The 26,908-nt window shown below is 34.2% G+C and overlaps 1 protein-coding gene and 2 long non-coding RNA genes across 4 annotated transcripts in view; all 3 read left to right on the forward strand.

Moving 5' to 3' along the window:
- The first annotated feature begins 833 nt into the window (after window positions 1–833).
- Window positions 834–7,119, forward strand: LOC134250154 (uncharacterized). Its single transcript, XR_009988437.1, has 4 exons — window positions 834–971; window positions 6,455–6,560; window positions 6,792–6,925; window positions 7,031–7,119. It is a non-coding gene; the product is annotated as an uncharacterized LOC134250154 (long non-coding RNA).
- A 6,294-nt stretch (window positions 7,120–13,413) lies between these two features.
- LOC134250164 (uncharacterized) overlaps window positions 13,414–26,908 on the forward strand; it is a 16,269-nt gene continuing 2,774 nt past the window's right edge. Inside the window, exons 1-4 of one of the 2 annotated variants that reach the window (XR_009988439.1) lie at window positions 13,414–13,539; window positions 14,313–14,418; window positions 14,820–14,950; window positions 15,055–15,144. This is a non-coding gene — a long non-coding RNA (uncharacterized LOC134250164). Of the gene's footprint in view, window positions 13,540–14,312; window positions 14,419–14,819; window positions 14,951–15,054; window positions 15,145–26,908 lie in introns of those variants that run through there. The other variant, XR_009988440.1, reaches the window with a different exon arrangement.
- LOC134250155 (alpha-amylase-like) lies at window positions 17,257–23,494 on the forward strand. The gene is made up of 9 exons (XM_062732508.1): window positions 17,257–17,324; window positions 19,121–19,263; window positions 21,065–21,222; window positions 21,415–21,933; window positions 22,022–22,134; window positions 22,421–22,529; window positions 22,748–22,832; window positions 22,952–23,279; window positions 23,365–23,494. The coding sequence occupies exons 1-9, from the start codon at window positions 17,270–17,272 to the stop codon at window positions 23,385–23,387; spliced, it is 1,533 nt and encodes a 510-aa protein (XP_062588492.1). The 5' UTR covers window positions 17,257–17,269; the 3' UTR covers window positions 23,388–23,494.

Raw genomic sequence — 26,908 nt, forward strand, 5'->3', positions numbered from 1 at the left:
AGTAATATATCTAACAAAAAACAAATTAATTCCATAAATAACACGGCAGGCGTATAGATTTTCTCAGCAGGCGTATTTTCTTCTGGCAGGCGTATTTTAGTATTACATTGATTTTTAAAATGATCATTGAGAAAATAAAAATTTCACTTCGTTGGATTTTGATTCAGTCATTAAAAAAATAGGTTGGCTATCAAATACGTTGATCATTGATTTAGTTTCGTCGGAATATACGTTGGAACACGATATTTTTTTTTTATCAAAACTAGCACATGGTCTATGTGTTTAAAGACTTGACTTAATAACTAAGGGTTCTTTCAGTGTATTTAACAAATTTTAATGTCATTGAAACCAGTGCTTGGCATTGTTAAGTAACGTATTCATGATCAAATATTAATACAAGAACAAAATGCAAGTATTATGAACTCTTCAAAACTATCATTTTATCGGAACTTTTGTTTTCATAATAAACGCGCACAATGACATTTTGCATGGTGACAAACACTGCATGATTGATCATAAATCATCATACCTAGGTATTTTTAAAAATTGATTCACAATTGAATATCTATCTCTTGTCCCCAGTAATGCCATTTTTCTATTAGCTTCAATTTTCCACCATTTCTAAATACAACAATTTTTGTTTTTTTCCCTACAATTACAGTTAAATCTCATTATACAGTATAAGAATGTAGTGCATTTAACATTTGTTGAAGACCATTTTGAAAATTAGTGTGATTATTTCTAAACGGGGATTATAATGAGGAAAAATAATTCAACATTTACATAACGTTAGGTAATGGTAATTCCGGGCTTAATTTAAAAAAAAAAAAGATTTATAAAAGAGATTGAGAAAGGCGCAAGTTGACTAGTATTTCGCAGGCATACAGTTGTGTTGAAAATGTTCGCAAAAGGACTTCTTATTGGCTTGTTGGTTGCTGTTGTAAGCGAAAAGGTGACGGCAGCACCAGATGGTTTGTATTTTTAAAAATTTTCGCCTTCAAAATCTGAAACCTTTAACTATGGTCATTAAAAATATGAGATCAAAAAACATGCAATACTATTTTTAAAAAAAGAGCACTTCCACAAAAATTTTATATTAGTTTTGGTGATAAAAATGAAAGACAATATAGAATAAATCTCCTTCCAAAAATAAATTTATACTAATTATTAAAAAAAACTCAAAGTTGTACGAAAGCCCAATGAGCTCATTTTCGTAGGTTAAAAAAAATGTAAATCTTTGGCGTTATAACGCGAAACTTTCGCGTAATAACGAGAAACTTTCGCGAATAAGCGCGAAACTTTCGCGAATAAACGCGAAATTTTCGCGAATAAACGCGTAACTTTTGCGTTATAACGCGAAACTTTCGCGAATAAACGCGAAACGTTCGCCTTATAACTCGAAACTTTTGCTGTTAAACCAAGACATTTACATCTGCATAAGTCTTAACTTCCTTTTTATTTTGTGATCTGGTTTATTCATTGCAAAGAAAAGCAAACGACCATTTTGATCTTGGACCATCACAAGCTACATTTTAAGTTTTCTTGCTATTGAATCCAACCCTTTCAGACGTCTCTTTTACACTCTCAAGAGAATTTGAAATAAAATTGTTAAGATCTCAGAAAATTAACAAAATAAGGTAAAATTGTCAATTGTGTCCCACCTCATGGGTGAAAATTGGATGTGAAATTTTCATTTGTTTCCGTTAGATTCACTGTAGAAATACGACATCGTATTTTGAGGTTGCGCCACGTTGTCATTCCGTTGCCCACGAAAACATTGACAATTAATTCAAAGTGTAAAAACTTTGTTTGCTTTAGATCCTTAATAGTTTCCATTTATGGCGCTAGTCCACAAACTTTTCAATAATCTCTCAGATATATAAATATTGGAGAAAAATTAAGAAAAAGTAGACCCCTCCTCCACGATCAATTTCTAATTAACAATATTCATTTATATTTATTACTTAAAAACATCATACGACACGTTAAACTCATGAAATGACACACTGTTCACTCTCTTTAAGCTATGTTTCTACAAGGCATAATTTTTAATTTAATTTAATTATTTATTAGCGGTACAATTGTAGTGAATGTTACTGATAAAAAATGCTTGAGAAAGTGTCAAGTGGAGACTTTCCTTCAAAAAAATAATCAGTCTAAAGATTTTCTTGAATTTAACAACTAAAAAACATATACAAGAAAGTAAATTCATTTTATTAATTGGTAGGGTTTTGAAATCTAAAAAAATTCGAACCATTCTCGCATTCTTTCTCCAGGACATCTTCTGAGGAAATGATAATTTATTAATAAATTCATGAAAGATCATGTCAGCGTTCATGTTCTTATCTGTCAGTGAAGATCAAGGTTACTGAAAACATTACTTTATGCAAATAAATTCGCGTTATTGCGCGAAAATTTTGCGTGATATCGCAAAAGTTTATTCGCGAAAGTTTCGCATTATAACGCGAAAGTAACGCGTTTATTCGCGAAAGTTTCGCGTTATAACTTTCGCGTTAAATCGCAAAAGTTTCGCGTTATATTGCGAAAGTTACGCGTTTATTCGCGAAAGTATCGCGTTATTACACGAAAGTTACACGTTTATTCGCGAAAGTTACACGTTATATCGTGAAAGTTTCGCGTTATAACGCGAAAATTTTATTTTTTTTTAACCTTCGAAAATGAGCCCAATGGGTTTTCGTAAAGTTGACATTCTTTGATAGTATAAGCAAAAAATAAAATCAAAATCGTCTTCGGTGGTGTAAAGCATATGATATCTATACTAATTGTCCCTGTGTGCAATCCCGAAATACTTTTGTTAGATTCTGTTGTTTGTTTTCTTTTTAGCATTTTTGTTTTAAATCTGTGTATTTGTATAGAGGCGATGACTGAAAAAAATGGTAGTGACAAATGGGACATTTTTCCGCATTCAGACTGTGCACTTTTAAGGCATTAAATGTGTAATAGGCCACTTCCGGTGAAAATGCTGAGATGTTTGACATGCGCAGTTTTCGGAACGTCTGAAAATTTTTCATTTCTTTTAACCAGTTTATATGGCAAGCCCTTTTGCTATGTATTCGGAAAATAGATTTTATCTTACAATTACAGAGGATATCTCTCATTATAGAAAGACATCTCTTGAAAATAGAGATATCTCCGAACTTAAAGAGATATCTCTCATTTTTCAGAGATATTTCTTTGAGAAAGAGATATCTCTTAAACTTAGAGAAATATCTCTTATAGAGAGATATATCTTTTTATAAGAGAGATGTCTCTTCCACTTGAACAGCTATATCTCTTTCTCCTTGAGAGATATCTCTTACTTGAAAAGATACATCTTTCGTGAAAAGAGATGTCTCTAAACGTCTTTTTCACCTAGAGAGATACATGTTTCTCTTTTACTTTTGGAGATATCTTTTCAAGTTAAAGAGATATCTCTTAAAGTAAAAGGAATATTGTTTCAAACAATGGATTTATAGCATTTCTGTCTACATAGTTATGGCAAGCCCTTTGCTATTCATTCGGAAAATTAGATTTAAAATTAGAGAGATATCTCTCAATTTAGAGAGACATCTCTTTAAAAATAGAGATATCACCCAACTTACAGAGATATCTCTCATTTTTAAGAGATATCTCTTATAGAAAGAGATATTTCTTATAGTTACAGAGATATCTCTTTTGATAAGAGAGATATCTCTTCCACTTGAACAGATATCTCTCTTTTTTTTTTTTTTTTAGAAATATCTCTTTTATGAAAAGAGAGACCTTTGAACGTTAAAGAGATATCTCTTTCACTTGGAGAGATATCTCTTTAACGTTTGGAGATATCTTTCCCAGTTAAAGAGATATCTCTTAAAATAAAAAAATATTTCTCTCTTAGTTTATCTTAAGAGATATCTCTTAAAGTGAAAGAGATATACTTCAAAAGTATATAAAAGAGAAATCTCTCAAGAAAAAAGAGATATCTCTTTATTCCAAAGTGATATCTCTTTCATTATTTTTATTCAAATTCCATTTAAATTGACTTCTCCCTTACCGGAAGTAAGCTTTCATTCACGGAAGTACATTAAAGTATTTTTAAATTTCGACATATTCCTGATACAGTATTCTACATTAAAGCTTTACTAAACATGACATTCAGTGTTGTCTAGATTTCAAATTAGTATTAGTTGATTATTTCAAAAGCTGAGAAAAGCTGAGAAAATTCGGTCCATTGCATTAGAGATTATATGAATATGCTTACTCTCGTTTTCCTGAATATTAAACTTTTAGCACTTGATCAACGAAGTTGCCATTATTATTTGTTTTTCAAACAAGGGATTTGTAGCATTCTTGTCTACATAGTACATATATTATTCTGGGTATTGCATGCTCAGCAAAACTATTCCAGAGACTTTACTTCCTGTTTCTTTAGAGTCACCCGCGTGGCGCAGTGGATAGAGCGTCTGCTCTAGAGTCGCGAAGTAAGGAGTAAATCCTTATGTCACGGGTTCGAATCCCAATGTGGGAAGTGAAGACCGGTCCTTTGGATGAGACCGTATAAACCGAGGCCCCGTGTCGTAGTAGGTGCATGCACCAAAAAGATCCCTCATTGCTCAATGGCCCTGAGTGCCGAGTAGGACAAAATTTGTAGCTCTCCACGGGCAAGTGATGGCGTCTCCATATGAGTGAAAAATTCTCGAGAGGGACGTTAAACAACATACAATCTTTCGTTTTAAAGTGGAGAATTGATTATTCTATTTTAGAGATCACCGGAAAAGAGATATCTCTTTCATTTAAAGAGATATCTCTTTAGCGTAGAAAGATATCTCTTTTTGAAAATTTAAAGAGATACTAGTACCTCTCTAACTAAGAAAGATATCTCTTTCAACCTTGTTGAAGAGATATCTCTCCACCTTTAAAAGATATCTCTCTCGTTTAAAGAGATATCTCTCTAGCTTATAAAGATATCTCTCAAAGCAAAAGAGATATCTCTCTTACAAAAAATGATATTTCTTTTGTTTAAAGAGATATCTCTCTAAGGTATAAAGATATATCTATTAGTCACAGAGATAGCACGATAAGCTTAAGAGATGTCTCTCTACGCTAGAGAGATATCTCTCTTATTGAAAGAAAATTTTTCTTTCACGAATAAATAGTAAAGGGCTTGCCATACATAGTACATATATTATTCTTGGTATTGCATGCTCAGTCTTTTTCGTATAACAGCGAAAATATTCCAGAGACTTTACTTCCTGTTTCGCTTTCGGTTTGAAGGGGAGACTTAATTATTTTAATTTAAGGATCACTGGAAAAGAGATATCTATTTCATTAAAAGAAATATCTCTTTAGCTTAGAAAGATATCTCTTTTTGAAAATCTAAAGAGATATATCTCTATCTAAGAAAGATATCTCTTTTGACATTGTTTAAGACATATCTCTCTTACTTTAAGAGATATCTTTCTCGCTTAAAAAAGATATCTCTATCGCTTGAAGAGATATCTCTCTAGCTTATAAAGATATCTCTCTAAGTAAAAGAGATATATATCTTACAAAAAGAGATATATCTCGAAGATATAAAGATATCTCTATAAGTCAAAAACATATCTTTATTAAAGCTAAAGAGATATCTCTCTATAAGCTCGAGAGATATCTCTCTTATTAAAAGTTTTTTTTTAATTTCACGAATGAATAGTAAAAGGGCTTCCCATGGGTTTACCTCAATAGAATTACAGTTGAATTGTTTTTTTAATTGCATCTTTCAGACAGTTACATACACCCATGTTGAAAGTTTTTCCACTGTTTTTGAAAAAGCTTTTGTTATATTTTAATTTTCTCAACCAATTTAACAAGATTATCAATTTTCTGTATAACTCTAATTAAAGAATTAATGTCTATATAAATCGTTTAGCCATTATAAAATACTTAAACATTTTTGTTTACTTGCAAGCTGGCTGTTCAATTCAAGAAATAAAAAAAGATTATTAAATGTTATACTTTCAACCTCTGTTTTTTCTAAATGCTCTTACCATCCAAAAGTATTGTAAATTATTCACCCAAAAACTTATAAGTAAAGTATATGTCGGTGTACATCCAACTCAGTCAAACGTTATCTAATAACTACAAAATGTATAATTAAAGATTTTCCGGGGGGAAAATGATTGGATAGTATCTCATGTTTTCCCATAATATATCAAGCACTTAGCATCGGGGGCAGCCCCCTCCCCCTCCCCCCCCCCACTTTTTTCCCAGACATAACTGTGTACTATAGCAAATGTTCATTGCAATTAAGTGAAGGGCAATGTAGTATGTTAGGGTAAAAAAAAATTGGTACTGAAAGAAAAGTTGGCCTTTCACACACACCCCCCCTCTCTTACCCAGTGTTGTGTCACTGTGTATATTGCTGGAGAATGTTTAAATTTTGAAAGAACTGTCTGTTACCGATTCATTTGCCACAAGGTTTATCTGTTTGTTTTAGGTTGTACCCTACAGCTCTATCCCTGCGCTTTAATAGTATTGGAATTACAGCCACTTACAACGCGACTCACAAATGGCGACTTGACAGCATTGCCCAAGATGTGCGGGTAAAGTGGACATTTGTACTAAATAGATACACCATTGTAGGCATCTCAATAATTGCTAATAACAGCACAGATTTCCTAAACATTGGACACTCAATGCAACTACTAAATATCTTCTTTAAAAAATGATCCAGTCCCATTATTTTTTTCTGTAAGTAAACTTTTGAGCAGTTTGGTGATACAAGACAAGGTCCATCAGTAAGTAGTTTCTGTTTTATTTGCCACGCTTGACAGAATCTCCAGAAGGGGACAGACTTGCCTGAGGTCCGTACCCTCCTCGTGTTCCTCCAACGAAAATTACACAAGGCTGACCCAAGCTCTTCGAGTTCTCACTACACAATGCCGTTTGTTGGGTCAAAGAAAATAAGGTAAAACATTGGAATACATTTTGCCACGTTTGTTGCATGAAATTTTAAATAGTTTTTAAAGTACCTTAATGAATAGTTAATTTTACGTATTTTCTCTTTTCCCAGATGAAACACATCCTAGACAATTCGAAAAGACCGCATGTGTTGTATTGTCCAGTTAAAAATAGTAGTGAATAAATATCGTTCAAATGGTATTTAATTTTTTAAATATTTATTTAGTCAAAAACTCAAGTATTCTTCTTTCATAAGTGCAAGATTAAAATATGGAAAAAGAACGTAATAAAAAGATATATTAGACTACAGGAATTTGAGAGTAGGGCTATATACGAGGGTTGATCCAAAACTTCGAGGAATTTCTTTCTAAAATCTTATTGTGATTTGATGAAAGCAAACAAAAGGCATATTTATAATATTAAGTCATAATGCAACAATAATGGAAAATGTCACCACGTTCCAATCACCAATAAAGTCACACGAGCTTCCTGAAAATGGATAGTTGTGAAACCCGGGGGAGACATCGACGTAACGTCAAGTAAGGTATGTCACGTCACATAACAGGCGCATCAACCCTAATGTCCAATTCCAATACGTAATTCTACAAAATGCTGCTCTTTTCTCCGTTTTTTTTCTCAAGTAAAACCTGGGTATCCCCCCGCACCAACTTATCTTCAGTTTCACTCATATTTCAAAATACACCCCATCTTTCCATATGATGTTCCAATTTCAGTAGCAATGTCAAGAACAGTACGTCAAGTGACAACGTTTATTAACGCTTTTAATTTGTCTAGGGGGTGAGCACTTAAAAGAGTTTACAGACAGACAAAAGGCGCTCACACCTTTAATCAACGTCTTATTTTACTTAAATTTCTTACACCATTGGAAAACCTGTAACCAAATGCATTTTCTCAAGCCTGTGTCAATAATACATGCGTTGAAGAAAAAGTGATCCGGGATTTTCACAAAACTTACGACTTGACCGAAATTTAACGCTGTCTAACAATCTAAAGATGAACAATGACTCATCAACTAATAAACGAAATATCCAGTACAACTTTCACACAAAGGTTTATACAAGATCAAGCAATCGTAATAATGACATAATTTTCGTTTTATATAACACATAGGGCGGTTTTATGCTCATCTCACGTATTAAGAATTAAAACTAGAGATACTGTGAGCAACGAGCTCACTAAAATGATACCCTCCGCCTCCCATATGATTATAATGACAAAGTCCCTGTTATGCTTTTGGAGACCCGAAATAAGTGTCAGATCAAAAAAATGAAATAAGAGGTCACAATGGCATTATGTAATAAAGATTCTGTGAAAGTATCATTCAATTTTATTCAGTGGTATAGGAGGTGTTGCGGATAAGAGATGGGTACCCTTCATTATTACAGAAAAATGGCAGTGTCAATGTTTTGCTCTGGAAAACCCAAAATATGTGTCCGATCAAAAAGTAAAATAGGAGGTGCACAATGGCAATATATAACAAAGACTCTCTGAAGGTCTCATTAAATTTCATTCAGTAGTAAAAGAGGAGTTGCGGATTAGAGATAGGTAACCAAAACAGACGGACGGACATCCCGATTACTATATACCCTCCGGTTTTCAATCGGGGGTATAATGATAATAAAAGCGCTAATGTCTCCCCCGCATTTCCAAACATCAGTTTCTATGGCAACTGCCATAGAGTTTCTATCACAAATATTTAAAATATTTTTATTTAAAATATTCAACAAGTGTCTATATTCTCATTTGTAATTTTCAACAAATTTCACTTCTAAACTAGAGGTATTGTGAGCAATGAGCTCACTAAATAATACCCCCGCCTCCCATATGGTTTAATGGCAAAGTCAATGTTTTGCTGTGACCGGGAAATCCAAAATATGTGTCGGATCAAAAAGTAGAATAAGTGGTGCACAATGGCAATATGTTATTAAGATTCTGTGAAAGTTTCATTAAATTTCCTTCAGTGGTATGAGAGGAGTTGCGGATAAGAGATGGGTACCCCAGAGCGTGACAGACAGACGGACGGACGTACAGACGGACGAACGGACGAACACACCGATTACTATATACCCTCCCGCTTTTCAAGCAGGGGGTATAACTAGAGGTACTGTGAGCAATGAGCTCACTAAATGATACCCCCGCCTCCCATATGAATATAATGGGAGTGTCCATGTTTTGTTGTGGGAAGCCCAAAGTATGTGTCAGATCAAAAAGTGAAATAAGAGGTGCAGAATGGCATTACGTAATAAAGATTCTGTGAAAGTTTCATCAAATTCCATTCAGTGGTATGAGAGGAGTTGCGGATAAGAGATAGGTACTCCAAAGCGCAACAAACGGACGAACGGACATACCGATTACTATATACCCTCCCGTTTTTCAAGCGGTGTGTATGATAAATAAAATATAAAGAAATTCCACGAGCTTTTGGATCAACCCTCGTAAGCTGCCTATCGTGAAAAAAACTATTGAATTTTCATATACTTCAATGTTTTATCGAATAATTTCTAAAGAACTTACTTTAAAGACAGCTTATGAATTTTTTCCCCCAAAACAAAAAATATTTGTATAAAAAGATATTCTAAGTAATTTTTGCTCTTGTGATATATAGTTTGCTTTGAATCACTGGTAGCAAATGTCTGTTGTCAATCAATTTCTAATTTTAAACTATTGGTACTGTGAGCAATAAGCTCACTAAATGATACCCCCCGCCTCAAATACATATGTATAAAATGGCAATTTCCATGTTTTGCAATGGTAAACCTCAAATATGTGTCGGATCAAAAAGTTAAATAGGAGGTTACAATGGCAATATGTAATAAAGATTCTGTGAAAGTTTCATCAAATTTCCTTCAGTGGTATGAGAGGAGTTGCGGATAAGAGATTGGTACCCCAAAGCGTAACAGACAGACGGACGGACGGACGTACAGACAGACGGACGTAAAGACGGACGGACGGACGACATACCGATTACTAAATATCCTCTCGTTTTTCAAGCGGGGGTATAATAAATATTGTAAAATTTACTAATACTCTATTATATTCATACAGTACTGTCTTAGAACTGTTTCTTATCCATTGCATTAATTAAGCATGCTATGTCTTCTTATTGGACAGTCTCAGGTAAAGGTTGTTTACAATTAAAAGAAAATTATGTATGTTTTCTTAATACAATAACTTACCTGTAGCTGTCCAATGAATAATTAAATACCGTCCATTATTTTTAAGGATGGACAGATTTTAAAAACTTACTATACAGTTACATGTAAATTACTGAATTGTTTTTGGCTTAAAAACAATAAAACGGATCAAAATTGGAATAACAGATTGAAGATTATGTCATATTAATGCTTTGATACCTTGGAACAGATCTATTAGAGTACATGTACATTATAAAAATCAATGGAGAAAAGGTTTGTAGTAGGTTAAAGACTTCAAACTGTCCATTGTGTGAGAAGAAAGAACTACCGGACCTCCATTAGAACTAACAATCAACCCTTCAACAGTATTCTTCTTCCCAAAGAATGGACAGTATTTGGTTTATAACCTTTACTAAATTTTTGGAGGCTATAAAAGTACGCCAAGTCGTATGTTATTAGCTCAATTGAGCCGAAGGCTCAAGTGAGCTTTTTTGATCACATTTTGTCCGTTTGTCAGTTTGTCCGTCTGTAAACTTTTCATATTTTCGACTTCTTCTCGAAAACCACTGGGCCAATAATTTCAATCAAACTTACAAAAAAAAGTATTCTTGGGTGAATGGGCCGGATTCAAGTTTGCTCAAATAAAGGGCTGATCCTTCTTACAAGGAGATATGTTAAAATTAATTACATCTTTAAAAAAATCTTCTCATGAACCACTGGGCCAGAGGAGATAGAACTTCTGTGGAGACTTTCTCACGTTGTGTAGTTTAAATTCTTTCCAAATCCTGACCCCCGGAGGTAAACCGGGGCCACAATGGACGGTCTTAGAGAGTTTAAAAGAGGAATATACATGTATCCTCATTTGTCATATTTGTATAGAAGTAGTGTAGAATCAAGTTTGTTCAAATTATGACCCCTGGGGTAGAGTTGAGACCACCATGGACAACCAAATTTTACATAGAATATATACATATATTATAAAGGAGAAATCTTCATCTCAAGAAGAAGAACAAAGCCATAATTTGTCATATTTATATATAGAAGCATCCTAATGTAATGTAGTTGCAAATATGTAGATCGGAGCCATAATGAAGAATCAGCGTTTCACATAGAAATAAATAGGAAACTTTTAAGATCTTCTCAAAACCCACTGTCAAAAAAGCTTAAAACTTACTAGTATGTGGAAGCATCCTGAGGCAGTGTATATTCTAAATTGTTCAAATCATGACCCCTGGGGGTAGGGCAGGGCCACAAAAGGTATTACAAAGGGAAAAAATTAGTAGAACAGAATGGCCAAAGTTACTCAGGTGAGCGAGCTGGCCCATGAACCTCTTGTTTTGATTACTTTTTAAAAGTATAATTAGTTAACAACCCTTTTTTTCCTCTCAATCAGCAATCACAAGATCTTTGCTTATTTGCACTGTATATGCTTTTTGTCCCCCGCTTGAAAAGTCGAGGATATTAATTTGGGTCTGTCCGTCCGTCCGTCTGTCCGTAACGCTTTCGTTTCCACAGAACCCTTTGAGCTTTCGCAATGAAATTTTGCATAGCAACTCCCTATGGACCAAAGAAGAACCCTATTGATTTTAATGTCAAAAGCTCAAAGTCATAAATTCGTAAATTCTGTCTGTTATAACACTTTCGTTTCCGCGCGATATCTCGAGAACCCTTTGAGCTTTTGCAATGAAATTTTATATAACAACTCCCTGTGGCCTAAGGAATACCCCTATTGATTTTGAGGTCAAAAGGTCAAAGTTCAAGGTCGTTAATTTATACATTCTCTCTGTGTCTAACACTATCTTTTCAGGGCGATATTTCAAGAAGATTTTGAGCTTTTGCAATGTAATTTTATACCAAAACTCCCAAGGACCTCTTTCACTCCTCTCAAAGTGTCCCGCCCTGTTTGTTTTATTGGTATTTATTGTATTATACATGTCGCTATTTTTAGCGCAGGGGCACGAGGAGAGTTATTACGTATAAAACAGGTTCTCGGCGGACTTTATCATACCCCCCGCTTGAAAAGCGGGAGGGTATATACATCGGTATCCGTCCGTCCGTCCGTCTGTTAATACCAATCTCTTATCCGCAACTCCTCTCATACCACTGAATGAAATTTGATGAAACTTTCACAGAATCATTACATATTGCCATTGTGCACCTCCTATTTTACTTTTTGATTCGACACATATTTTGGGTTTCCCGGCCACAGGAAAACATGGACTTTTTCACCAGTTAAAACCATATGGGAGGCGGGGGGTATCATTTAGTGAGCTCATCGCTCACAGTACCTCTAGTATTCTTATTACATCTATTAGAACTGTTTAATAAAGGTTAAATTAGATACCATGTATTGTGTAAAATTTTGACAATATCCAACGTGAATATATTCATGTATGTGACTTCATATTTGCATATAATTTTCACCAGTTCATAGCGGATACGTGGTATAGTATGTCTCTCGCGTCACATGTGAGAGGTCCCGGGTACGAATCCTAGTCGATCCATTTTCTTTTTTTTTTCCGAAATACTTTTTTTTTACTAAATGATAGTATTCAGCATGTGAAATGAAAAATTTATGAGGTCTGGCTTGTACAAACTCATAAAATCATCATTACAGTGTGATAAATAGAATCTTCTATACACATAATAAAGAATAAGCAATCAAATCTTTATATCCACATTGGTATATTTGATTTGCTTCATTATACATGTATACATTCAATAATTCTACAAATTCAGTCAGGGGATCCGACCCCCCCCCCCCCCCCCCCCCGAACTGCGCATGGTTTAATTTTTTCCCTAAGCGGGGGGCACAAACTCTCTGAATTAGCTTGTATAAAGTAATTGTCGATTTGTCATTGCACTTTATTGTACATACATTTGTGAAATTAAAAAAATCAGATCTTTCATTTTGTTGAATAAACTGTACATGGCCTTTTTACCCTGATCAGAAAAGTGAATTTGAGTCCTGAAAAAATTATCCATTATTGTTAACCATCATACCAAGGTATTTCAATCGATTCATAATATCTATCTCTTGCCCACAGTAATGTCATTTTTCTGATAGTTTCAATTTTCCACCATTTCTGAATACAACAATCTTTGTTTTTTTTTTTCTACATTTACAGTTAAATCCCATTGTACAGTATAAGAATGTAGTACATTTAACATTTGTTGCAAACCATTTTGGAAATTAGTGTGATTATTTCTAAACGTGAATTATAATGAGGAAAAATAGTTCAACATTTACCTAACCTTTGGGAATGGTCATTCCGGGCTTAATTTAAAAATTGTGATTTACTCAATTATTCCAAATGCTGCCGTAAAAGTATATAAGGAGATTGAGAAAGGCGCTAGTTGACCATTACTTCGCAGCATACAGTTGTGTTGAAAATGTTGGCAAAAGGACTTCTCATTGGCTTGTTGGTTGCTGTTGTAAGCCAGAAGGTGACAGCAGCACCAAGTGGTTTGTATTTTTTTATTTTGCCTTTAAAATCTGATACCTCTAACTATTGTCATTAGAAAACATTCAACTCAGTCTAAAGTTATTTGATAAGCACCAAATGTATGATTAAGGGAGAAATGATTGGGTAGTATTTCATGTTTTCCCCATAATATTTCAAGCAAGTAGAGTGGGGGGGGGGGGGGTCCCGGCTGTGCCTCCACTTTTTTTCCACACATAACTGTGTACTAAAGTAAATGTTCATCGCAATTAAGTGAAGGGTAATATGTAGTGTGTTAGGGGTAAAAAAAATGTTACTGAAAGAAAAGTTAACCTTTAAGGTAATACGCAACGTCGTAGTTTGAACTTTATTTGGTTCTTCCCTGGAGTTGAAGAGTTCCAGTAAATGAAGGACCTATGTTCAATACTTATAATGTCTATATATGGATTTGTATACCTCTTCTAAAACAATTTTTGATGCAAAAAAATCAGGGATTTATGTATTGTAATTTTTGTACATTTTTCTTCGAAAAATGCAAAAATTTTCATAATTTGAAATCTTTTCAAAACCCCTGGTAACGCATGCTGATTTTTTGTATGAGAATATGTAATGGTATTAAAAGTTTAAATAAAGAATATCTTGAAAAATTATCAGTAGGTAAGGTACCTTGCGTATGTCCCTTACCACCACCTCCCACCCCCGTGCTATGTCATTGTATATTGCTGGAGAATATTTAAATTTTGAAAAAAAGTCTGTTACCGATTCATTTGCCACAAGGTTTGTCTGTTTGTTTTAGGTTGTACCCTACAGCTCTATCCCTGCGCTTTAATAGTATTGGAATTACAGCCACTTACAACACGACTCCAAAGTGGCGACTTGACAGCATTGCCCAAGATGTGTGGGTAAAGTGGACATTTGTACTAAATAGATACGCAATAGTAGCATAGGTGTCGGAAGCAAACTGAGAGTTGGGGGGGGAGCTAAACCAACAAAAAATGCAAAACCCAACTTTCAATGTCTATATTATGTTTATCTTTATTAAAAAATGGGGAAGGGGGGGGCTAAGCCGCCGTAGCCCCCTACCCCCCGGTTCCGACACCTATGAGTAGGCATTTCAATAACTGCTTGTAACGGGATAGACTTTCTCAACATTGGACACACAATGCAACTACAATGAACTAAAAATCTTCTTTAAAAATGATCCAATTCCATTTTTTTCTGTAAGTAAACTTTTGTGCAGTTTGGTGATACAAGACAAGGTCCATCAGTAAGTAGTTTCTGTTTTATTTGCCACGCTTGACAGAATCTCCAGAAGGGGACAGACTTGCCTGGGATCCGTACCCTCGTGTTCCTCAGATGAAAACTACATAAAGCTGACCCAAGCTCTTCGAGTCCTCACTACACAATGTCGTTTGTTGGGCCAAAGAAAATAAGGTAAACACTGAAATACATTTTGCCACGTTTGTTGTATGAAATTTTAAATAGCTTTAAAGCGTCATAATAAAATGTTAATTTTATTTTCTTTCCTTTTTCCCCAGATGAAACACATCCTAAGACCATTGTAAAAGACCGCATGTGTTGTATTGTCCAGTTAAAAATAGTAATGAATAAATGTTTCTCAAATGGTATTTCATTTTTTGATATTTATTTAGTTGAAAACTCAAGCATTCCTTCATAAGTGCAAGATTAAAATGTGGAAAAAGAACATAATAAAAAAGATATATCATCCTGCCAGCACTTTGAGAGCATTATTATATAAACGGCCCATCGTGAAAAAAAAAACTGTTGGCTCTACATACATCCCAATGTTTTATGGAATGACTGTTAAAAAAATTACTTCAAATACAACTTATAAATGTTTTTTTTTTAAGAAAGAAGCTTTTATTTTTATCTTGTTTATGCAATAAAAAAGAAACGCAAATCATATTCGTATAAAAAGATACTAGTATTCTAAATTGATGTATTTTATGTTGTATTGTTCGCTTCTTGTGATATGCAGTTTGCTTTGAATTACTGGAAGACTCCAGTAGGCAGCTTATGTCTGTTGGTCAATCCATATCTAATTTTAAATATATATTGTGTCAAATTTACTAATACTCTATTAAAATCCTACTGTACTGTCTTTGAACTGTTTCTTATCCATTGTATTAATTATGCATGCTATGTCTTCTTATTGGACAGTCTCAGGTCAAGGTTGTTTGCAATGAAAACAAAATTATATATGTTTTCATAATATAGTAACTTACCTGTAGCTGTCTAATGAATTATTTAATACCGTCCATTATTTTTAAGGATGGACAGATTTTAAAAACTTACTTTATACAGTTACATGTAAATTACTGAACTGTTTTTGGCTTAAAAACAATAAAACGTATTTAAATGAAAATAACAGACGGAAGATGATGTCATACTAATACTTTGATACCTTGGATGAGAAACAGGTCTATGAGAGTACATGTACATTATGCAAGCAATAGAGAAAAGGGTTTTAAGTGGGTAAAAGGCATTGTGCGAGAAGAAAGAACTACCGGACCTCCATCAGAACCAACAATCGACCCTTCAACAGTGTTTTTTCTTCCCATAGAATGGACAGAATTTGGCCTATAACCTTTACATCATTTTTTAAGGCTATAAAAGTACGCCAAGTAGTATGTTATTAGCTCAATTGAGCCGAAGGCTCAAGTGAGCTTTTCTGATCACATTTTGTCCGTTTATCTGTTTGTCTGTCTGTAAACTTTTCACTTTTCGACTTCTCGAAAACCACTGGGCGAATAATTTCAATCTAACTTGCCACAAAGTATTCTTGGGGCGAAGAGGATTCTAGTTTGTTCAAGTAAAGGGTCGATCCTTCTCACAAGGCGATATAATTAAAAATCAATGAAAAAATTTATGTTATCTTTTAAAAATCTTCTTATCATGAACCACTGGGCCAGGGAGATAGAGAACTTCTGTGAAAACTTTCTCACGTTGTGTAGTTTAAATTGTTTTGAAATCCTGACCCCCGGGGGTAAAGAGGGGCCACAATGGACGGTCAAAGTTTTAGAGAGGAATAAACATGTATCATGATTGGTCATATTTGCATGGAAGTATCATCAGATTGTGTGGAACCAAGTTTGTTCAAATTATAACCTCTGGAGTAGAGTTGAGCCCACAATGGACAATCAAATTTTACGTAGAAATATATACATGTATGATATTGGAGAAATCTTCATTTCAAGAAGAACAAAGCCAAAATTTGTCATATTCATATAAAGAAGCATACTTATGTAATGTATAGTTGCAAATATGTAGATCAGAGACATAATGGACAATCAGCGTTTCACATAGAAATATATAGGAAACTTTTAAGATCTTCTCAAAACCCACTGAGCCAAAAAAGCTTAAACTTATGTGGAAGCATCCTGGGGCAGTGTATATTCTAAATTGTCCAAATCATGTCCCCTGGGGGTAGGGCAGAGCCACAATAGGTATGGCAAAAGGGGAAATCTAGTAGAACAGAATAGCCAAAGATAGTAAGGTGAGTGAGCTGACCCATGGACCTCTTGTTTTGATTACTTTTTAAAAGTATAATTAGTTAACAACCCACACCCACATATCATGTGGAACCGAAGTGTTGCAGCTATGTATGATTATAGCTTTTACTAAGTTAAGGTTCAACATTTCATGGTTGCACAGGATGTATACAGGTGAGAAAAACTTATCTCTGACAGGTTAGGAAATCTACACATCTTAATATCACTTCCTGCCAGTAAAATGTCCTCTGTGAAAACGTTAGTGGTAGTGTCCGTTATTTATGTTGTATTCAAAGGTTAGTATACACGTATTGTAATGCACAATATGCATATACATGCTTCAAATTTTGTTGTTTTTTTTCATTTAGAAAACTTTAAATTATATGTTTAAGAAATTATATTGTCAAAATAATATGAAAATGATAGCTATTGATGAATGATATAGAAAAAGATTAGAATAGCAGGGAATAAATTTGTTTAGTAATTTAAGGATAGAAATCATAAGCTGTTTGCATATACAGCAAGTGATTATACACCACCATTAAAATTTCATGTGTTCAGTTGAGACCTTCACATTTTAATCTAAAGCATACCCCAAAGTCACAGGAATGTAATATTAGAACATTTTTCATTAAAAAAAAATAACGTAAAAGGTCATTTATAAGGTCAATGTAAAAAAAAAATCAGTTTGAATTTTTTTTTATCAGTGCATAGGCTTGCACACACATATCTTGAATAATTTCGAAGAACTAAGCTAAATGAAAATATAGAAGAGTGATTCCAAGATCGAAGGAGAGATTAGAGTTTCATTTCTTTATGCCATTCAATAAAACTAATCAAAATACATCATCAAATAATGTTTTATAAACAAACAAGGGGGTGTCAAAAAGTTCGTGAACATTTTCTTCATTTACAAAACCGTAATTCCTATCAGAATAAAATTTGGCACAGATAGTGCCATTAACATGATCTTTAAATAGCAAATGTTGTGTCATCTTTTGCAGAGGACTTGTGACAAAAAATGGTTGACTTAGTCGTACTCGAGCAACGAACTGCGTAAAGTTTAACGTATATTTCGGCAATTCTATAGTATGCTCTAAATTGTACAAGTTTTCTGAAGACAAAGGGCTTGCCAGAAGTTCAATCAATTACATGTAATTGGATTGATTATTTTAGTGAAGGATTGGTTATTTAATGAAAGAAAGGAGTAAATTGAAAATGATGTTTGTTCTGCTGCCAAGTGAAAGCAAGCTGAGGAAGAGATATGTCCTTAGTTAAGCAATTTGTTATGAAACAACGCCAAGTTACATTTAGAGAAACAATTAATTGAATTTCCTAATTACGTATAATTTTTAATCCTTAAAATATCGTTTACTTTAGACTTTAAACATGTCAGATATGATAAAAAGAAGGCACCACTACTTTATCCACATTGAATAAAACGACAAAGGACTTGGTATGAATCGTGACATACATACAATATACCTTCTTCACCTGCATACGGAGTTTATATACTTAGTATCCCAATTGATTCGATAGGCAAGGACTGTTTTTCGTATGAACAATATAGTATATAAAAGGAGGTAAATTATTGCCAAGTTGATGAAACAAAGATTTCAGCAGTTTCGTTTAAAATCATTACTTCGTAAGTTCTATGATCGATACAATGACCTTGTCAGCAACTACAATTAATCATTGAGTCAAATGCTGAATGACGTTTTTCATACTAATTGTTAGTCTTTATACACTGAATTGGCGACGGATATTCCCGTTATTTCCCGATAATGACATGGAGCACATCCTGGGTGCGACTGGTCGGCAAAGGATGTTCACTCCTCCATGGCATCTAATTCCACCTCTGATGTTTTGGAGTTCCATGTTTGCTCTGCTCATATTTTGTATTGTTTTATGGACTTTTGATCTTAAATACTGTTTGTTATCTCCATATGTTTCACATACTAGCTTGCGATATGAGTCTAAGAATGTACTAACTATATATTTTCGTTTGTTATACCTTTAATTTACTTGTAAGTATGGAAAAGTTCTTCTTCACGGTTAATAATAGGATATGCTACACCATGCTTTTTGACAGTTGCTGAATCCACTACTTATCAGACACACGTCTGTCTCCGCCCCGGAACTGACGTCATTGTACAACTTTTTGAGTGGAAATGGGACGATATTGCCAAGGAGTGCGAGAATTTCCTAGGTCCCAAACACTTCTGTGCTGTTCAGGTTAGATACAATTCAACTTTATGTTTCGATTCTGACAAACAAACAAATTAGAGTACTAAAAGTTTAAATTTAAAATGTCGAATTTCAGCGGAGGTACCAGAGCTATTACTTTTTTTTAACTTCTAGGTACCTGAATAAACTCAGGTGACCTATTGCTGTCTGTTTTCGTCGTGCGTCGTTGGTAAACTTTGGAATATTTTTAGCTTCTTTTCTGCAACCGCTCAACCAATTTCAAGCAATTTTGGCACAAAGCTTCAACTGACAAAGGGAAACAAAAATTGTGAATTTCATGGTCCCTGCCCCCCCCCCCCCCCCGGGGCCTGAGGGGTGGGACCAAAACCACTGAAATAAGTGCAATTTTTAAAAATCTTCTTCTTAAATACTCCTGGACATCAAGCAGTCAAACTGTTGGCATTATTGTAAACAGCATGGAGTCCTACCATTATTTTGAAATTCATGGCCCCTGGGTCAGGGGTTCAAGTGCTAGGGCGTGGCTAAATAGATTATATAGTGAAAATACTTTATTTCTTTGAAAATCTTCTTCTCTGCTCCTGGGCATTAAATAAACTAACCATGTATAAAGTTATGTTTAATAAGACTGCTCCTTCCAAAATTGTGACCTTCATGGACTCCGGGTCAGGGATTCTAGTAATAAGGTGGAACTCTGTTGATTATATAGTGAAAATACAAGAATTCTTTGAAAATCTTCTTCTCTGCTCCTAGTTATTTAATAAACTAACCTAGAACATAATTAGATTGAATAAGGCTGCCTCTTCCAAAATTGTGAATTTCATGCCCGCATGGTCGAGGGTTCTGGTGTTAGGACGGGGATCTATTGTTTATAAAGTGAAAATGCTTTATTTCTTTGAAATGTTTCTTTTTTGCTCGATCCTAGGTATTTTACAAACGAGCCAAGTACATAGTTATAATGTGCAAGAATGTCTCTTTTATTTCGTGAATTCTTGGCCCCTGGGTCAGGGGTTCTGATGTTAGGGTGGGACTCTATTGATTATATAGTGACAAAGCTTAAATTTCTTTAAAAACTTTCTCCTGGGTATTAAATTAATTAACCATGTACATAGTTATGATGAGGAAGGTTGCTTCTTCCAAAATTGTGAATTTCAGGCCCCCTTGGCCAGGGGTATTGGTGTTGGTGTTAGAGTGGGACTCTAATGATAATATAGTGAAAATGCATTAATTCTATACAAATCTTTTCTTCCGGATATTACGCCAATGATCTAAGTACATATTTATGATGAAAAAAGGTGCCTCTTCCAAAATGGTTAATTTCAGGGCCCCTGGGTCAGGGGTGATTCAAACCTCGAAAATTTTGACCCCAAGGAAATATGGTGATTTTACAGTAGTCTAAAAATATATTAATGCTTTCAATTTGTTATTTGGTATTAATCAACCTTTTATGATGCCCCGGGCTCAGTGGTTCCTGTGGGTTGGGATGCACAACTGGTTATAGAGTGGAAATGCATTTTCTCTTTGTTACTCTGATCTACCTCTGGGTAAAAGTAACCTTTTGAAGTAATCATGCTAAGTGTTAAGTTTTCAAAAGCAATGATGTCTCTGTCAAAATCGTGATTTTCGTGGCCTCTGTTTTGAAACATGAATCAAACTGAATTGTTGGAAAGTTGTTACATGATACTCAAATGACCTATAAGGCCCGTGTGCCTCTTGTATGTAGAGTTAACGTAATGGGAAATTGTTAAAGATATGTTGCATGAAACTTTTGACCACCAATGTAGTAAATACAATTAACTCTTTAAACAGATTGTACATTGACTTTTCAAAGGTGTCGCCTCCAAATGAAAACCGCATAATTGTAAACAGTACCCATAATCGTCCTTGGTTAGAAAGATATGAACCTGTTTCTTACAAGATAGAAACTAGGAGTGGAAATGAAAGCCAATTTCGCGACATGGTCAGGAGATGTAACAACGTACAAGTCAGGTACTGTAGTATACTTTGAACAAATTAAATTTTTACATACATTAATTTCTTTTTAATCTTCACGAGAACTACCAGTAATACATGTAAATGATAGCTATTACTGATGAAATTAAAATCAGAAAGACTATTGTTCTTGAAACAATCACCGCGGCAAATTGCGAAGATGTTTTGTCCTCTGATTACAAATTTCAGTGTATATGCTGACATAGTCATTAATCACATGACTGATGTTCATCACCATGGTTACGGTACCGGACACTCGGTTTACCACGGAGAACAGCGAACCTACCCGACTGTTCCCTATGGCGGATGGGATTTTCACGACTCACTTCATTGCCATACAAAAGATCTAAACATAGAAACCTATTCCAGTTCAGAGGAAGTTCGGAACTGTCAATTAGAGGGAAAGGCAGACATTAACCATGGAAAACCCTTTGTTCAGGATTCAATTGTCGATTTTCTAAATAAATTGATAGATCTCGGAGTTTCGGGATTTCGAATCAGCAGTGCAAAATACATGTGGCCCGAGCAACTCAATTCAATTTTTGACAGACTGAAGGATGTAAATTCGGTAAATGGCAATATGGTTCGACCTTTCCTGTACCACGAATTTGATGACAAACCGGGAGACGCTGTAAAGATGTCTGAATATTTCAGTATAGGCAAAGTAGAGTATGAAAACTACGGGGTTACTATAACAGATCTGATAAGGTAACCGCAATGTCTATACTTTGTGATGGTTTATAAAGTCTTTAAGTATATATTTTTTATATTTACTTTATCATTTCACCTCGAATAGAAATCGCAGTTTGAAGACTTTCCATTCGAACTGGGGAACATCACGTGGAATGCCGTCTCCAAGCAACGTAGTGACGTTCATTGATGATCAATTAAAACAAAGAGATATTACACGTGTGTAAAATAATTCATGAATTGATATAAAATCGCTGACTTTTAATTAATGATTTTAATGATATTTTTTTCATTCAAATTTTACCCTTAAAACATTAAATATTTCTCCAACACAGACCCATTATATTCACTCACAGCATTACTTCGTCATCATTCATTAAACGACCAAGTAAAACGGAGACATATTACACGTATGTCAAATAATTCACAACAAATTCATGAATTGATATAAAATCGGTGTCTTTTAATTAATGTTTTAAAGGATATTAAATATTTTTAAATCAAGACCCAGTATTTACTCAATCTGACCGGAGAATGTACGAGGTCCTCAATGTCCTACTGCTGGCCTATCCTTACGGAATCCCACGTGTGTTTAGTGGATACTCGTATAGGAAGTAAGTATACATAGAAAAAGGAATTGGTGAGAGAGAGAGGCGCTGACAGATAGACTGACAAAGGGAGAGAGAGGGGTCTTTCTCTCAAATACCCGGGTAAAAGTTATTTGCTGTTTACGGAATTCATTCTATAACACTTGTTTTACGTGTTAGATTTACCAAAGCTATTTAGAAATATTTATAATTTGTTAATTCTACACAATAATTTTCTTCCGTAGTGTTTGGGATGGGCCCCCTCACAACAGAGATATGACGACGGCAGATGTCATTGTAAACGCCAATGGAGATTGCACAGGAGGATGGGTATGTTTTTTGTTAATTGTTTAATCCAAGCAATTATATTATATTTATTTGTTGTTTATTTCAAATATTGTATAGCCTTTAATTTTTGTTGACAAATAGCTTTTTGATATTATTTGCAGACATGTGAACATCGACTGAATGCATTGTATAAAATGGTAAAATTCAGAGAAGCTGTCAATGGGACTAGTGTTCACAACTGGTGGTCAAACAATGCAAATCAGATTGCCTTTTCCCTTGGATCTAAAGGTTTCGTGGCAATAAATGCTGAATCGAGCTATAACCTTGACGCTTATTTACAGACAGGCCTTCGGGGAGGCACATATTGTGATGTCATATCCGGTAGTCATAACTTTTGCTCAGGAATACGAATAGCAGTACGTTCGGATGGAAAGGCTCGAATAACAATTCCTCAGAATGCTCACTCTGCTGTGATAGCTATTCACGCCAGTAAGATTCAATTTATTTCTTTTTTATTTAAACACTTAATTTTTTGGTAATTTATTTAACGTTTCCTCTACTTTTATAATTTTAGATGCAATGTATACTGGGAAATGACAAAAAAGGATAAGGAAATCATTTGTGAAAGGAATTGGTGGAGAGTAACACAATTTCACTATACTGTACAAATTGCTACTGAACAGTAAAAAGTTAAATTAAAAACATTTATAAGTCTTTGTTTTTGATGATATTACTAAATACTATGTAGTAAACTATCTAGATTATACCGGTACTACATGTATAAACAAGAAAGTTTAAGGAATTGTGGTCCCAAGCTTTCGGTGTTTTAGAGGTTGGGATGCAATAATTTATACATGTAGTACATGTATTTTGTAACTCTTATGTTTCATGGTTTCTAAACTGCATATTCAAAGTCAAAAGTGATATACTTTCTAAAATGTGTCGCCTTCTTTTTGTGGCAAGGAATTGACCTCTAACATCAGAGTGATTCACTCCGATTATGTCATATTAATAATCTTCTTTCATTCAAAAGTCAATATCATACATTTGCCTATGTCTATCCTTATATAACAATACTAATTAAATTGAGATTCAATTCTTTATGACATGTAGTTGGTCAAATGATATATCTTTCTTGCGTATGGAAAGCAAACTGCACAAGTCATTTGGAAAGTTAAGATTATGACGTCGTAGATACGTTATGTTGCATTTCCATAACAAAGTCTAAATAGTGCCCATTTTTCCTTGTTTTTTTTTTTATTAACATTAATTCCTGTGGAAAATGATTAAAATAACTTTTCATGGAACAATACATTGATTTTACATCTTCGTAACACTGTATTGTATTGAAATAAAAATAATGAATTAACAGATTAGGCAAAAACGAATAGAAAATGAAAATATAAATATAAGAAATAAAATATCATTTTTAGAATTTCATTGGAGATATGAAATAAAGTCAGTACGTGATCAAACATACTATAACGCCAAAGAATCTGATCACGTGACAGACTTTATGTCATATACCAATGATACTCTAAAAATGATATCTTATTTCTCAATTATAATGTTCAGCACTTTCTGAAGAAAGTTATTGTCATACCCTGAATGCCGTCTGTCACACTCTCCTCTTCCTCAAATTTTTTTTATTTTAAGAGTACCCAATCAAACAATTGGGATGTGATAGATGGGGACCTGTAGATAGCATTAAGTTGTCTGAATTTTCCATTTTACCAGGGGGTGTCAAACTGGACGTTTTTTTCCCATCCAAATCTGACTCTCTGAACACCTCCTATATTTTACCCAGCAGCCAATCATTTTTTGGAAGATGGTTGATGGTGTCCTGTGGATGTTCAATGAAGTTTCAGAATTGTTTTTTTAACTCGAGGATTAACAAGGGTCGAAAAAAAAACGTTTTTCTACACAAACCTGGTTTCTGGAACTCCTCTTACATTTTGAGCAGTATTTCAATCATCTTTAGAACGATGATTGCTGGTGTCCTTTAGATGTGCAATCCGGTTTAGATACTGATCTTTTTACCCTAGGGACCAAATGGGAGCCAAACTGGGTTTTTCTACAAAGCTGCCGGTTTTCTGATTTATTTCTTACTTTTAACGCAGTAGTCAAATCTTCACAGGACCTGGTCCAACCTCTTGAATTACCAGGTGTCCATGTTGTATGTCCTCATCACATATTTGTATTGTTTAGAGATTTTTTGAGATCGAAGTTTGTTTGTTTTCCAGGCCTTTTACAATAGAAATGTTTGCCGTTTCCTGTAGATGTGCAGAAGGGCGCAGAGCAAACTAGAGGTACTGAGATAGCCCCCTCCTCCTATAGAGCTATAATGGCAAAATTTATATTTTGCTCTGGGGACCCTAAATAAGAGTCAGATCAAGAAGTAAAATAGGAAGTGTACAATGGCATTATGTAATAACGATTTAGGAGTTGTGGATAAGAGATGGGTAGCCTGCAATATTATAGTAAGGATGGCAGTGTACGTGTTTTGCTATGGGAAACCCGTAATGTGTATCCGATCTAAAGATACAAAGAGGATTGCACAATGGCACTTTGAAACAAAGATTCCATGAAAGTTGCAGATAAGAGATGGGTATCCCCAAAGCGTAACATATGGACGGGTGGGTACATACAGATGGACGGACAAATCCCCTCCCCCCACTTTTCCAGCAGGGGTATAATGAAGACCTTAAAGCAATCATCTTAAAAGTTCCTAAATACAGGGAGCACTGATTTTTTGAGTAACGACAAAATTTTCTCTGATGAATTTTATCGAAGATTATGCTGTACGTTTGACGAAACATGAAAAAGATTTGAATTTTTACTTACTTACGTACTTATGCCTACTATCCCTTTTGGGGCATAGGCCGCTGACAGGATCCCTCCAGGCCCCTCTATCTTGACCAATGCTTTCTGCCTCCTTCCAATTCTTCCCCATTCTTTTGAAGTTTGCCTCCAGATCTCTCCGCCAGGTGTTCGTAGGCCTCCATCTCTTACGTTTTGAAGATTTGAACACAAGGTAAGAATGGTTTTATTGTTTTAAAAATTAAAGATATGAAAGAAATTTTCGTGTTTCGAATTATTCTGTGTCATACTCTTTCCATTTGAATTTTAAATTTATCGTATTTATAATGAAATTCGAAATCTTTTCTTGAGCCATCGCCAAATTATTCACCCTCCAGTATAGTAACGGTCAAAATTGCATGACGACGGGTGTTATCCCAAAAAATATTGATTGCGTCGAGTTTATGAGCGCATAACTACGACGGCGTATTCGTGCCATTTTAACAATGTAGAATTTTTTTTTAAAAATCGTTTGAGCGATTTAATAAATCGTTTGTACAATTTAATAAATCGTTTGTACAATTTAATAAATCGTTTGTACAATTTGTTTGTTAAATCGTTTGTACAATTTATTAAATCGTTCATACGATTTATTAAAATAATTTGTACGATTTTTATAAATCGTTTGAACAATTTAGGAAACCGTTTTTACGATTTAAGAAACGTTTGTACGATTTAAAAAATTATTTGTTCGATTTAATAAATTGTTTGTACGATTTAATAAATTGTACAAACGATTTAATACATTGTACAAACGATTTAACAAACAAATTGTACAAACGATTTATTAAATTGTACAAACAATTTGTTAAATCGTACAAACAATTAGTTAAATCGTTCAAACGATTTTTTAAAAAAAACACAGATATGGTCGTACATAACACTTGCTCCATGCGTGTCAGATATGTTTAATTGATATTTAGTTTGAAGAAAAAAAAAAACCACAGGGTTTAGTCGTGGTTAACAATAGTGAAATTTTTTAACTGCATGTAGTATTTATATACATGTAATATCGACAACGTTATGCAGCGATATAGAAGGGAATGAAGGTCCTAGCAATAAGGGTCTGAAACTTATCTAGAGTAAATTTACAAAGCAAAGTAAGCAATAAAAGATCTTGCCCCTCTTAAAGGGACATGGACATAATTTTAACTTTTTAAACCAATTTTAAAGTTTACTTTTCTTTATTTAGACAATTCAAATGATATGCAAAAAATTGAGCATCATTTGTTGATCCTTCTTGTTGATTAACAAAGGTG

Source organism: Saccostrea cucullata, unplaced genomic scaffold (assembly GCF_032062105.1).
Source record: "Saccostrea cucullata isolate Sc308-1 unplaced genomic scaffold, CSIRO_AGI_Scuc_v1 ctg44, whole genome shotgun sequence".
Taxonomy (NCBI): domain Eukaryota; kingdom Metazoa; phylum Mollusca; class Bivalvia; order Ostreida; family Ostreidae; genus Saccostrea; species Saccostrea cuccullata.